The 14676-nt window shown below is 37.6% G+C and overlaps 1 protein-coding gene across 1 annotated transcript in view; it reads right to left on the reverse strand.

Annotated features, from left to right (window-relative positions):
• Nucleotides 1-14676, reverse strand: part of COL6A6 (collagen type VI alpha 6 chain) — a 43568-nt gene that overhangs the window by 11727 nt on the left and 17165 nt on the right. The window contains 12 exon segments of the mRNA XM_031059387.1: nt 75-111; nt 1005-1040; nt 3226-3288; nt 3608-3670; nt 3797-3832; nt 5372-5440; nt 5834-5878; nt 7465-7527; nt 8216-8278; nt 9075-9137; nt 13559-13594; nt 14554-14607. Coding sequence (XP_030915247.1) covers nt 75-111; nt 1005-1040; nt 3226-3288; nt 3608-3670; nt 3797-3832; nt 5372-5440; nt 5834-5878; nt 7465-7527; nt 8216-8278; nt 9075-9137; nt 13559-13594; nt 14554-14607 — 628 coding nt within the window.

Genomic DNA, 14676 nt, shown 5'->3' on the forward strand with positions numbered 1-14676 from the left:
TCCAATGAAGGCTATTCCATTCAGGAAGAGTAACTAGGTGAAATCAGAGGTAAAAGAAGATGTTCCCCACTTACGGCAGTTTTTTCGGGTAAAATTCACAAGTTCACAAGGCTGCAGGTTCAAAATTTAAAAAAAGGAATTAATGGCATATCCCAGACCACCCCAGACTGGTAATCTTACTGCTGGTTTGAGCTGAAGGTTGTATCCCAGCTCCTATAATAACTTTCATTACAATAAATCCAGAATCCCAGAGTCCAGTCCCTTTTTATAACAGATAGTACAGGAACTCTCTCCCCTTGTCGCAGAAACTAGGCACATTTTTTAGACGTGCTCTGTTGGCATTTAATGATGTTCTGAAGCATTAAAACTATCATTAAATTCTTTATGAATTAGTGCCGTCCATTCTTTATTTTGTAATAAACTGGTCTAAGATGTCATCAGTTAATGGCACTTCCATAAACAATGGGCATTCCAATAGTGACTCACATAGGAAGTGAGAAGTCCATGAAGGAGGAGAGATGTCCTCTTGGACACAGAACACACCTGCAATAGTACTGCCTGCAGGTTGTCATCCATGCAAGGATTAATGAAACCTTTACTCAGAAGTGCTCTTTTTACATAGGATTAGGATTCTGAAGAAGTCCTGCACTATAATTCCCAGTGAAAATAACTGTTGCTGAAGAAAAGCCTTCCTTTACAAGAAGGGAAATAGTAACCCTAACATGAGCTATTGTGTAAACTGATATGAGTGAAGAAACAGAGAAATTAATATTAATTTTCCAATAGTTTGTAAAAGTTTGAACATGGTGTTAATCCACATGCATAAATGTTTCTCATTCCTTGGTTGCTTGCAGAATGGAAGAACCCACTGCACACTCTGACAAGCACATGGAAAAGATACTATTTTATAACAGCTAACCATGCTCATTGCTGTTAGTGATTATCGATAGAAACTAAACTAGATAATTCCATGCAGTATAGTTAGCTGTAAGGTGATTACTTACTTCCATTAAAATGGTGCCCACTGGTCCCTTGGCACCCTGAAACAAATTAAACATAAGCCCAAAAAATCAGACCCTGCTAATGTATTCCCATGTGTTACTCTGTAGCCCAAAGAAAATGCAGGCAAACTGTTTCCCAGCAATCATTTATGAATTTGAGAGGAGACAGCAGTTCCCTGCATAGATTTCTGTGGACCTGCTCAGAGCTGCAGGCTACTTGTCAGATTTACTTCTCAGTCCATTTTCCTTAATGGTTGTTAAATGTTCAATACTTGTTGCTCTTGGGGAGCAGTATAATTCAGAATTGGGTTCCCTTATAAACAGCAGTTTCTGTGCTATACTTCTGTTATTTGCACTTCACATATTTTCTAACATCTGGTGTGTGACAAGCTTTCCCTCTCCTCTTGCACATTACAATCCCCACAGTTCTACCTTGAAAGATCCTGCAGACCATACACACATCATCACACCTTTGCCTACTCTGCAACTTTCTCTTGGGAGCTGTAGAAAAACAACAGCACTCCAAGCATTTTTTTTTCAAAATAAAAGTGTTGTTTAATCTTCATAACAGGAATGAAATATAGTTAAAATAACTAATTTTCAAGAGAGCTTGACTAGTCATCATGTGTGCATTTCAGATGCGTAAGAAGACTATTGAAAAATTTCCCTTACTCCCATGGACCTGCAATGAGATACAGCAGAAAAAATGGAATTCCCCATCCCACTTCTTTTCCTCACCCTCTCTCTACCATAACACTACAATTTACCAAAATTGTATACCTCCTTACATCTCCAAATTACAGCCCTGTCTCCATATTTGTTCTTTCCCCTTTCAGTTAACCTTCCATTCCTCCACCTGCCTGAGATGCCTTCCTCACCTCCTCTGCTGTCTTGCTGCTAGCACCATCACTGCCATTCCATGCCTTCTTCTTCTTATGTTTCCCAGCATGTCTATGTTCTTTGGTACTCATCAGCAAAAGCTAACTGTGAATTGCCTGGGTCCTAAAGAATGCTACTGACAGCAGGTCAGGGTGATGACTGAGCTGTGCAGACTCGACACATATGGATAATCAAACCACCAAGGATGGGTAAAATAAGCCTATTTTGGCTGGCTCTGTCTGCTACCTGTACCTCTTCCTGCATTCCTATCTCTTCCACTTCTTACAGGGTTCTCACTTTCTCATTTCACTGATGCACTGCTACAGCAATAACCCCACCAAGCCCATACATCTCAAGCTCTATTCTCACCTGAAGAGGAGATCTTGAATTTGAAATATCTCTGAAGATTTCTTGGACCATGGACTGGCAAGGCCCACATCTGTGGCTCATCAACTCACAACATCTATCTGTAAATTTTGTGAGTGGCCAAGCAGCAGAGAGGGAAATGTGCACCAGCTGGCACTCTTAACCATTCTTGTGCCCAGCATCATAGAATAAATTGGGACAGGTACATTCATTAACCAGTACAGTGTAATGAGAAGGGAAAAAAATGTTTACTAAGTTACACACATCCTGTGATCCATATTATTCAGGTAAAGACAGTATTACCAACAATGTTCCGCATTTAAATTGAAGGAGTAAGCTTAAGAAAGTTTAACAAGAAAATCATTAACAGTAGGGATTGTTTCTGGTCACTAGGGAGCTAATTTTCAGAATTGCTGCAGGATAAAGATAGACACATACAGGGATTTTCCTAACTACTTAAAGGGTTAGTCCTAAATCCTATTGAAATCCACAATCCTTTCACCTGCTTAGATAGAGAATAAAACATTTTGTTGTTTAAAATGCAGAACACAGACACTGGAAAGTACATCAAGACATCTGGTTGTATTATGGATAAACAGGTTATAGTCAATTTAAGATTTAAGTAAGTGCCTGTAACTGCAAGTTTCATTTTACCTGGCTTTTCTTTTTAAATAAAAAAAAAACATTGGCATTCAGCAGACCTATTCAGTTCTATATTTCAGTATTCCCTGTTCTTTTAATTAGATATGCACACAGCCTGAAGAAAATACCAAATACTGTGGAAGAAATTCTGGCCAGCATTGTATTGTTGCAGTTTCATTTCCAGCAGCAGGTGCTCCTGTGCACACACATCCACAGGCTGATTAAACATAGTTTACCATGTGAAACACAATTAGATATTCCATTAATCTAATAGTAATTTTAAGAACAATTAAGGGTGATTTTTTTTTAAATAAAAATTTTATTTTAAAAAAATTACCATAGGTCCTGATGGCCCTTTGTCACCTGGATCTCCCAGGGAACCTGGTGTGCCAGAATTACCCTAAAAATAGAAATACAATATATTATTCTTTATAACTGCATGCACACATACCAAACTTCATTAGGAAAAAAAAACCTCTGTAATGATACTTTGAGTTGGATCCTGCATTTTCATAAAGATACTCTACCACTCCTAACAATTATTAGCAACTAACACTTCTGAAGATTTTGACCAGCACTTTCTCAAGACTTCTTGCCCAAATTATGGCAATAAAAGATCAGAGCGGTAACAAATTAAAAAACTTTTGATAAAAACCACTTTTGGTGTAAGGGTTTTACTTCTAGAACTCTCACAGAGTTAGCAGATTTATCATTCTTACTCGTCTACCCCTAATTCCTTTGGGTCCTTCAGCTCCTGGAATGCCCTGATCTCCTTCTTCTCCCTGAAAATAAATGAAATCCAGAATGTATTGGAAAGGAGAAGACAGACAGAAACACAGGCAACCTCTTACAAAGAAGAATAATGTAAAACAAGACAAAAATAAAGAAACATGCCCATTTAGTCATACCTCTGGACCAGGATATCCTATGAATCCAGATTCTCCCTATGAAAAGAAAGGACAAAGACTTCATAAGAATCTAGAACTCTGTGATCTGGTTAGTGTTTGATGCCTTTAAACCAAAAACAATTTCAAAATTATTCTCAGCTTTACAACTTGTCCAAGCAATAGTGGCTGCTACTCTGGTCTCGAATGACATAATTTTGGATTAATACCTTGTTCATCTAAAGGAAGGGCATTTTAAGAATTTCCATCAGTTTCTAAATTTTCAAGAATATTCCTTTTCTCTAGTAAGTGTTTTATCAAAACTTATTCATGTCTCCTAATAATATGCAGAAGAATTCCCATGTAGCAGGTGAATTCAGATTCAGAACTCAGTGTTTAAATGTAATTTCAAAATTTTATACCACCTAGATTAAACAATGATACCATAATATTTCCTTGGCTTACTAGAAGTCAATTCATCAACTGTTTTCTGTTACTTTAGTTTCTAGTGTGTTCTTTGTTCACCCATGAGAAATAGGGAGACTCTCACAAAAACCAATCAGAAGTGGAGTGTATCTTTTCTAAACATTGGAATTCACACTACTTATATATTTCCTTGTCCTCTTGCATATAACACATGTGTAACCTATAAAACCCTGCCATCAAAGAAAACTGTCAGAGCTAAGAAGGTAAGAAAAGAGATTGGAAAATAAGAAGTATCAAGAGCCACTTTACCAAAAAGCCATTTAAGGAGTTCATCTATTGGAGAGGCTCCTAGAAAGCCTTTCATATCTTTTCTGCAGGTTTCTGCTGCACTCTGATTCTCACAGAAAGGGAGAGTGAAACAGATGGGCCTACCAGCGAGATTCACTGGACCATTTCTGTTTCACACGCAACAAGGGAGGACTAATGTTGCAATATTGCATGAACTCTTTGAAAGGAGAACTGCAGCTCTTTCCAATATCCTGACCACTTTGCTCATGAACTGATCCACTGGCACCATGATTTTGACCTCATACTTTTTGTATACTTTTTATTTTAGCCAAATTCTTGTACAATTTTAGAGAAGCAGGCATTTCATTACTTTTTTTTCAGCACTGTGAATGGAATTATAAGAATTTCTTAACAATCCAGACTTTAATCCTCAGATCTTACTGCTGACAGTAGGAACACAAGGAAAAAAAATCGCATGAAAACAGTGAGGATGTTTGGAGAGTATCACCCCCACCTTTGTAGTTAGGGAATCCTTCCTCTGAAACAAGAAAAATTAAAAGAGCCCATAGTGGCCAGCCCACCAACACTTGCTAATAGCAATGTTCAGTCTGGCAGGCTGAAGTGGGAAGAAAGCACTGTGCACTGCAAGTACAATCCTCCACATAAATATACACACATATCGGGGGAAGAGTAAGAGTGACTGGTCCTCAAAAGAATATCCTATGGAAGAATGTCTTACAAGGACTGTGCTAATCCTGAGCCTCTCACTGAACCTTAGAAATGCACTCTGCATGTCTTACATTTCTTTTTAATCAAATATGGATGATCATGTTTGGTAACACAGTAGAATGGAGACTGAGAGGCTCTCTGACTTGAAGCACATACCTTTGCTCCTTTGCTTCCTTCAGGACCATAGACATCTCTGCCATCCATGCCCTGTGTAGGTTAAATATGCTATGAGTTAGCTTTTAATAGAAGATTAGGTTTATATCCATTTTCATTTTGGAATTAAGATTGTCCCATTACAATGACTTGCCCAAGCTACTAAGACTGATGAAGTTGGACAAGCTATAAAAACACAATCTAAAAACACTAGCAAAAAACGTCAAAAACTGTAGAGGAAAAACAAGGATAGAGGTCATAGTTCCTTTCCACTGTGTGCCCTACCTTTTACATAATTTCTCTCTTCTAAAGAATTTGAGGGGAAAGATATTATCTCTAACCCACAAGAAATCTGGTGTCTATAAGAAAACTGAGAACCAAAAGTTAAATAATTTTAATTGTATCAAATAGAGAAAATAGAAGGGAATGGACGTTACTGAATCAGGTTGATAGGTATTAAAATACAGGGGTCCCAGCTAAGCCCTTCTCTCCAGGGTCACCAGGTTCACCCTGTTATAATTGAAACACAAAAGCTATTAGTTTTGCCTCATTCAGGAGAATTGTTCTTTCTGGAATGCAAACCTGCCTGTTAAACTGAAGCGTGCCTATGCATTTTATAGACTACTTGATGCTGGGCAAAAGCATTCCATTACAGACCACGTTTCATGGACTGTTTCTGGTAGAACTGGAAAGGACTTGGCAAATCAGAATATGCTGAGCATTCATGCAGCTAAACTCCAAAGTTCAATAAAACTCCCATTGTAATAAATAATTACAACTTAAAAAAAAAAGAGTGGGGTTTGGAAAAAATTATATTAATGGTAGCAGGACATATTCTGAAACTCTACCAGTCTGAAGCACCTATTGATAGCAAATGATATTTCTCAGGCAGGCTGTCTGCACTGTGCTCTTAGCCTTCTTGCAGGGTTTCTTTTCTTCAGTTCCACTTTTGTTTTCACTTTCTAACTGAACATTTTTCTAACAAAGGCCTTAATATTAAACAGCACAAAACCAGACTGAGAAAATGGAATGTATGATGGAAATTCGCATATATCTTCCCCATGTTAGTGACTGTTTAATTATGTTTTCATGCAGTGGTTCTTTTCATGGCAGCACTTTGACCTTCTGATACCTCTCTTTCACTAAAGGTTACAACCCTTGAAAGAGATGGAAAGGCTTAGCTGGCTGGTATTATTTGTTATTTTTAGATTCAAATATACAACAGCATCTAAATTTAGTTATTTTTATTAAATAAAATCTCACATATCAACAAACATAAATGAAAGGTAAGTAAGCATAACATTTATTATATGTGAACTCTAGTGTCAGCAACCTGTTATAAAGTATAAGCCTTTCTGTTTGCCTTCATGTTTATTCAGTTCTTCTCAACACGTGCATTCCTCCAAAATAGACGCCATAACAGCAAAAGCTCCTTGCATCGGTTTGGAATTTTTAGAAAAACAAAGTTAAAATAAGCACTATGGTTCTTTGATCTGTGAAGGTCAGATTGGACGTTAAGAAATAGTTCTTCACCTAAGGGTAAAGTCACTGATACAGTGTTGGTCACAGGCTCCCCAGAAAAGTGGCCATGGCACAAAGCCTGTCAGACTTCAAGTAAGATCTGAACGATCCTCTTTATGGTTTAGTTTTAGGCAGTCCAGCAAGAAGCAAGGAGTTGGACTTGATGATCCTCATGGATCCCTTCCAAGATGAGATATTCTATGATTCACTGGTGAGTACTTTCAATGGATTGGACAGACTCTAGGAATCATAAAAAAACCGCAAGGAACAGTACCGCCTTATTTCTGCTCCATTTTGTGAGAAGGCAGGTCCCATTCAGAACCATTGCCACCAGAGCAATTAACAACAGTGATCACGGCAACACTAAAAACATCTTAGTGTAGTTCTGATACGTATAAGATTACACTAAGTACATCATTGTCTTGCCATGCAAGTGAAAAAGATCTTAAAAACATTACATTCTGCACATGTTTCACAGCACTGAACTGGCTCTTTGTTAGTCCATGCTTCTTTGGTCAGTCTTGAATGAATGACACCATTAGATTGCTGCAATTAGATATTTTGAAAATCTTTACCTTTGCTCCTCTTACACCTAACCTTCCAACAGAGCCAGGTGAACCAGGCATCCCCAGACTACCCTGTAATAAGAAGCAACAGTTAAAAGGTGAACAATGAAAAAATCAAGGGCTCACTGTACTCAAGGATTCATTGCCACTTGAAATTACTATAGAATCAGTAAAAATATTGGGCTTTTGAGGATCACACTTAGAGTTACTGGTCAAGATATCATTCTACTTATTTCCTGTTATCTGTACAACTGCCATAAAATTCTCAAAATGTTATCAAGTATGACATAAATGTTATTTTCTATCTACATAGATAGCTAGTGAATACATGCATATGTGCAAAAAATATTAATGTACATATATAATTGGTTATGTAAGCATGAGCATCATGAGTTGACTGAAACAGATGATCAAGGCTGACAGCATAGGACATTCAGTCCTGAGTTACAATGGTGTAATTCCAGAACAAGAATCCCCAAAATCAACAGCATCACAAAAGTGAGAAGTTCAGCAGACAGTTCAGCAGCTCAATAGTTGCAACCTCATCACACCCTAGCACTTGCTATTCACACACCTAAATTAATTTTCAAGGCTGTTATTTTACCATATGAGACTGCAAATCAGTTTCCTTAAGTATTACACCAAAAATCCCTGTTTCTACTTTTTATAAGCTTTTTGAAAACTCTTTATAAGAACAACATCAACATTGATAATGAAAAGCCCTAAAGGGTACAGATGGAGTATATTATTTAAAGCTAACCAGAGGGCCTGGCATGCCTTGTGGTCCAGGAGGTCCTCTGATCCCTTGTGGTCCTCTTGGGCCCTGATGTAAAGAAGAAACAAAAAAAAAAAAAAGATTGAAACAAAAAGTCGGTTCAATGCTAACTGCCCTTCAATGACAATCATATTGCTGCAATGACCAGAATCCCAGTGCCTGTTCACAAGCCTTATTTTACAGGTGAAACTTCTTGCAGTTTTGTTATAAGGATTTGCCTGTTTGAAGCACCTGAGATGGCCTGACAGTCTGATTCAGAGACCCACTGAGGTGTCAAAGGATACCAAGGGAGCCATAAGCAGCCTCCTATCAACCAGGCATGTTTTCTCCATCCTAAAATGCAAGTTAAAAGCATCTTTAAACTTAAACATCTTTAAAAGTTAGAAGCATTGAACAGCATCTTTAAACTCAAAGCTAATATAAGAAGTGTATCTGTTTATTCTGTTCAAAATTACTCCACCTAGCAAATTTTTTAAACACAAGGCTTTTCTCAATGGTTTTGTCAATGCAATAGGTTTTATGCATTTATTGTTGGCAATTTCTAATGAATTCATTTTGACAATTTCTTCTTGATAATATCATGTAAGTTGGAGATGTGTTGGCTAAATTACTTATTTTGGCTACTCATGCTCGTCTTTTAATTTCATTAGAAGTTGCACCCATGTAACTTGTCACATTTAATTCCTTAGGCTCACAAGAAAAGATTTGCCAAGAAGGAGTCTTACTCATAATATTCATTAGTTGACGTTAGCAAAGCTTTCCAAAGTACAAACAAAACATGAAGGCAGAAAATTTATTTCTTCCATAACTAACATAAAAACAACTCAGAAGTTCTATTAGTTACCTGGAGGCCTGGAAGACCAGTTTCTCCTGAGTAACCTGTTTCTCCCAGATCTCCTTGCTCACCCTGACAGAACAAAACCCAAGAAAACAACAGTGAACACAGACAAATTAGTATCTCTCATTTGTACATCAAAAGATAATAATCTAGTATCTGTGCAGAGTATCGGTTGATAGAATGCTTTTCAATGCTCTCAAACAGTTTTCAAACAGCTTCAAATTCCTATTGAAGAAAACTCAAATAAAAAGCAGAAGAGTAGCTTTTCTTTGGTTTTCTGGAGGGTGTGATGAATATAAAAGCTGCAGCAGAAGAGGTCAGTTTTATTTTGCTGAATACATTTTACACCACATCTCAGCAATATTTGTGCATTACCTTTGTCCACTGTGGAGAGACTAGAAGTCATAAAGCCAGGCCACAAGGTCAGATCCTCTTTCCCCTTATCCATGGGAAATAGCTCTGGGGGGGTGAATCATGACTTCACAATCACACTAGAATTAGACCCCTTTCTACTCCCCATCTTTCACTCTGGTTATCCAGTGAGGCAAATCAAATCTGATTTGATGATGGAAAAAAAATAATTTCCTGCTCCCATCTCCATAAAGCTGCCATCTGAGGATGAGTCAGTTTAGCCGATGTCCATAAGAAATACTCACTGACGTCTGGATTGAGTAAAATGGTGACAATTAGCATCAAGATATTACAGGCCTTGTAGACCCCCTTTCACTGGAGAAATCATAAACATATGTCTGAAGATTCTTGGGAAACAGATGGTTCTGGAAAGAATCTTCTGAGGAAAAATGAATTTAAAAGGCTGAAATTTCATTCTGCACCATATGAATGAAACAAAAGATAACAACAGAAAAAAAACGAAAGCAAAAAAGGATGTTAATTTATAGACAGAGTAAGAACACTGTAAAGTGGAACATCAGCAAGTATATGATATTGACAGATGTACAAAAGCAAGTAGAAATAGATTTCCACAAAAATAATTTTGACTATAATAAAAATGGGTACATATCTTAGGCACATTCGACTAAAATTCATAACCAATTTAAAGTTTTCAGCTACCTAAATTTACTTTGAATCAAAACCCAGAAAAGTGGCTGTCCTTTTTTCTCCCCTGACTTTTCCTCTCTCTCTTGCCTTTCTCTAAGTTAATCTCCTTTTTCTCTTCACTATTTTGCTTTATTTCCATCACGCAGACTGCAGTGTTGTTCTTATCTGTGACCAACACCTCTCTGATACCACATCACACCTTCTATTCCTTCTGCCTGCTGACTACTTCTGACTGTTAAGAATGTCTAGCTATGCTTCTTTATGTTATTTTAACTGTTTGAAAAAATTAGCCTCCTTTTATCACAGAAAGGCACAGACAATCGGAACTGCAAGTCCTGGGAGGAGTCCTTTTTAGGATATGGTGAACAGCAGTGTGTTCATGCTGACTGCAAGAGAAATTAATTACTTAGTTGATGAGGGTGTTATTTCAGTGCTTTTTATTAACAACTGAACCTAAAACAAGTCCTTTTGTGTTAGGTGGGTGAATTCTGGCTCACTGTCTCTAACTTGATTATTCGTCTCTGAGTACATCACCACCAATATCTACCTGATCTATCTATCTATCTATCTATCTATCTATCTATCTATCTATCTATCTATCTATCTATCTATCTATCTATCTATCTATCTATCTATCTATCTATCTATCTATCTATCTATCTATCTATCTATCTATCTATCTATCTATCTATCCCTACAAAGCAGGATACTGTGCTCCACAGAAGGGCCCTTGAAGACCCCACAAACATCAGAACTAAATGGATCTGCTTCCTGGCCCAGGGACACCAGGACAGGTTCACAGTGAAGCTCTCATAACTTCTGCTGATAGAGCTATGTCCTGTGGCAGCTTTGTAACATCCTGTCATGAAAGAGATCTCAGTGGATGGACACAACACTCACAGTCTCACCCAAAGATGGATGCCACTGTTGTATTGCAGGGTTTACTGTTCCATCTTGCTTCTCCAGAGATGTGGAAGGCAGAAGTGTGCAATTCTCTTTGTCATTCACTTTTTACAGCTTTTCAGTGATATCTACATTACCTGCATTTGATCATTGATTGGTACCTACTTTTCAATGCTCACTGACCCAGACAAATTGGTTTTTATATGCTTTTTTATATGCTGATCATCAAGTATTTGAATGAAAACAGTTTGAAAGTTCTCTGTTGCTGTGAGTTTCAGTAATTTCTCTTGCTCCCTGCCATTTTACAAAACCGTGGCTGCATCACTGGCTGAGGGGGCTTCCATGGAGATGAAGAGGGTTGTCTCAACTAAGATTCAATTAGTTGAAAAGTTTCAACTAACTCTGTACTCTTTGAATTTACTAAACAAGTTGAACATTGTTATTTTCTAACCACATAAGATTCTTGTGCTTGTTAGTACAACCAAGATATAGTAAAGATCCATTTCTACTGACTTCAGTTTTGGTCCTGTTACCAACCATAGCTTAGTTGGACTATTTCCTTTTGTTGGTAGATGAAGAATAATGCAAACATTCATGAGATATCAGCTGCAATCCAAGAGGGAAAAGAAAAAAAACGCACCAAGTTTCCTAATTACCGAAGAAATGGATTTCTGAGTGATCAAGCAAAGATTGGAATAATTAAGAGGCAGACTTGATGTATATTCTTCAGTATTTTAATCTAAAATGTCTTCATAAACCCTATAAAGAATTTATGAGATAGAAATAGGAAACAACTGCAAAATGCTCATATTCTTTCAAGTTATGCTGATCCTGGCAATAGCCAAAGCATGGTGCTTTCTCCCTGATGGCAGATAGTATCAAAATCTTCCAGTATATTCCTATCTGCAATGCCTCAGTGAAAATTTTGGATTCTCAAAGGGAAATCCAAATTGGGGCCTTCAGAAACCAGGTGGGGACAGGAATTTTAGCACACAGCATACATGTATATTGCAAAAACCTGGGAAGTGACCAGACTGTAGTTCAGGGAACTTGTAGGATTCTCCCTTCTGATTGACATTTCCCAGTGAAATATTAATTTAAATCATTCTAAACATAAAAAATATGCATTATCTAGCTGCCACACAGAGGGAAAAAGTGATAAAGGTATAGCAAAAACCTCTCAACAGGAGAGGGACAGGAAGTCCAGAAATCAGAGACAAATCAAACACTCTGCTGGCTGAAGAAATATTATTGTCATAAAAGACAGTCCCTTTCCTTCACTGAAATTTTTGTTCTATATTGCATCACTATAGTTATTCTTGCTATTATTTATTAACATTGTATACCTGACCTACTCAAAATGCTGGTTGGCACTTTCATTCAGAAGCAGCAACTCTACCCATTCCCCAGACTCAAACACACAGCAGAACTCCAAGGCATGTTCCATCCTGTTGGTAGTGACAACGTCATACATAAAATTGCAATGTTTCCTTGGGTTTATATGCATTAAGATAAAGAGGGAAATGATGTATCATGGCATATCCCATCTTCCTTATCAGGGTTAGCAACTTGGCAAAGAGATTGGGTCAAATGTGAACCACTTGTGCTAAAGCAAGGTTTTCTAGAACAATCATGTAAACTATGCTTGAGAACACCTAGAATTTAATTTTTCCTTGCACTAACCCACCCTTGAATATAGCTGAGTTTAGATTTGCTTTGATAACTGTATTTTGTAATTCATACCCCGGAACAAACAAGTTTTCTTTTCCAAGAATATTATCTGGATCATCATTTAAGAGAATTGCAGTGATGTCTTTACTAAGTACATCTCAGGAAAGTTTTCTTTCATTTTGACTCTGTGAGATATAAGTCTAGGAAAACCAGGGTTACCACCCAACAATGAGAGAGATTTTATCATCTCTCAATTACATGAGAGATTTTTCTACCAGAGGATCTTCCTGGAAAGATCAGTCAGCATGTAGTGGGTTTGACCTGTTCTGTACATCCTATATTCTTCTAGATATTGACTTGGGAAATTATTTCCAAACTCTTGATTATGTTATATGTTTGAGCCAATTGTCAGAGCTGCAGTTAACACTGTTTATTTTGAGCAAAGCATTGTGTAGGACTTGCCCTAATTCTATCTGTGCTGCATGTGTGTATCACACTTATCTCTGTGCATGCAGCAAAGGAGGAATAAACTGTCAGACTTTGCAGCCTGACTTCTCATTCCTGTCATCTTTAGTGTCAGTCTTTTCTCTAGCTACGTTCCCATACTTGCCCTAATAGTAAAAGTAACTGCCCTTTAATTTTGACTGTCCTTTTATCCCTTCCAATTCTAAATCCTTCAAGTCAGGAGGGTCTCTACTACATCCACCTGAGATTCAAAAGCTGCCTTGGCTTGAAATAGACTTTTGATTGTTAAACACTTGTGTCTTGGCTCACTATGAAATTTTTCCCTTAAGAGGAGCAAACAGGCTGGACATGTAGCTGCATATAAATAGGAAGCAGCAGTGTCAAACACTCACCTTTATACCTGGAGGGCCTCTTCGACCTGCTGCACCCTAGGAAGGAGTGGCATGAGAGATTACATCCAGAATACTGAGCAATATGTGAAACAGCAGTTTATCATAAAACACATTATGCATACAATAAAACCAAATACAACTTAAAGAAAGCAGAGAATATTTCCACAGAAAGACTTAAGGTTAAAAAAATGAGAAAAAGGTGGATTTGGGACAGAAATTCTTACACAAGTAAGTCTTTTCAAAAAGAAAAAATATTTTAGATCCTTAATGAGTGCGGAGAGAAGACATTTCAACAAAAGTCTGGAAAACATCTTCCCAGTCAATTGCCCTTTGGCTAAAATAAAGAGAACAAAAGCCCTCTTTTCCCCTTGTGCGCCCAGAGGTTTGCACCACTTGCTGCTGCACACTGCTCAGCAGCTCTAGTGAATGTTACTGCTAAACCTCACAAACTTAAGGAGGTCTTTAGGATGTTTTTGCAGCCTGATTGAGGAGTGATCATGCCAGACTTTGGCATTAGACACAATCCTGGCAGACTAGAAGAGGGGCCTTCACAATTTCCAGTCTCCAGCGAACTAAAAAGGAGCAGCTCAGCTGCCAGTGAGCTTATCTATATGCTTGAACAGAAATAGAAAACTTGTAGTCTTGGGCAGAAAGAAGAGATAGATTAATCTAGGGTGGAATCTTGATGCATTTAAGGCTCATTGAAAAAGGAATTGAGTTTAAGGCTTGTTACTTCGCATCAATCAGACCTGGAATTAACAGGAATGCAAATTACTGATTTTAAAGAAAAGAAAACACATTGCAATATATATAAGCTACTAGATCTGAAAACAAATATGTTTCTCTTTGAAAGCTTTAGAATATTTTTCTTCCCTCTCCTTGCAGGAGTTTGAAGGGTGGGATAAATGGAAGAAGACAAAAATAGGTTTATTTGGTGGGAACCCCACTGTGTCTTTTATCAGTTATTTCCGCCCCATATTGATTGCTATTCTTACATCTAGGCCAGCATCACCCTGCTCTCCTTGGGGTCCTTGTGGGCCTGGGTCTCCCTGCAAAACAAAGTAATGACCAAGCTCTTTAAACACTCTCCTTTTTCTTGTACATGCACATTCTTCTTT

This window comes from Geospiza fortis, unplaced genomic scaffold (assembly GCF_000277835.1).
Source record: "Geospiza fortis unplaced genomic scaffold, GeoFor_1.0 scaffold346, whole genome shotgun sequence".
NCBI classification, from domain to species: Eukaryota; Metazoa; Chordata; class Aves; order Passeriformes; family Thraupidae; genus Geospiza; species Geospiza fortis.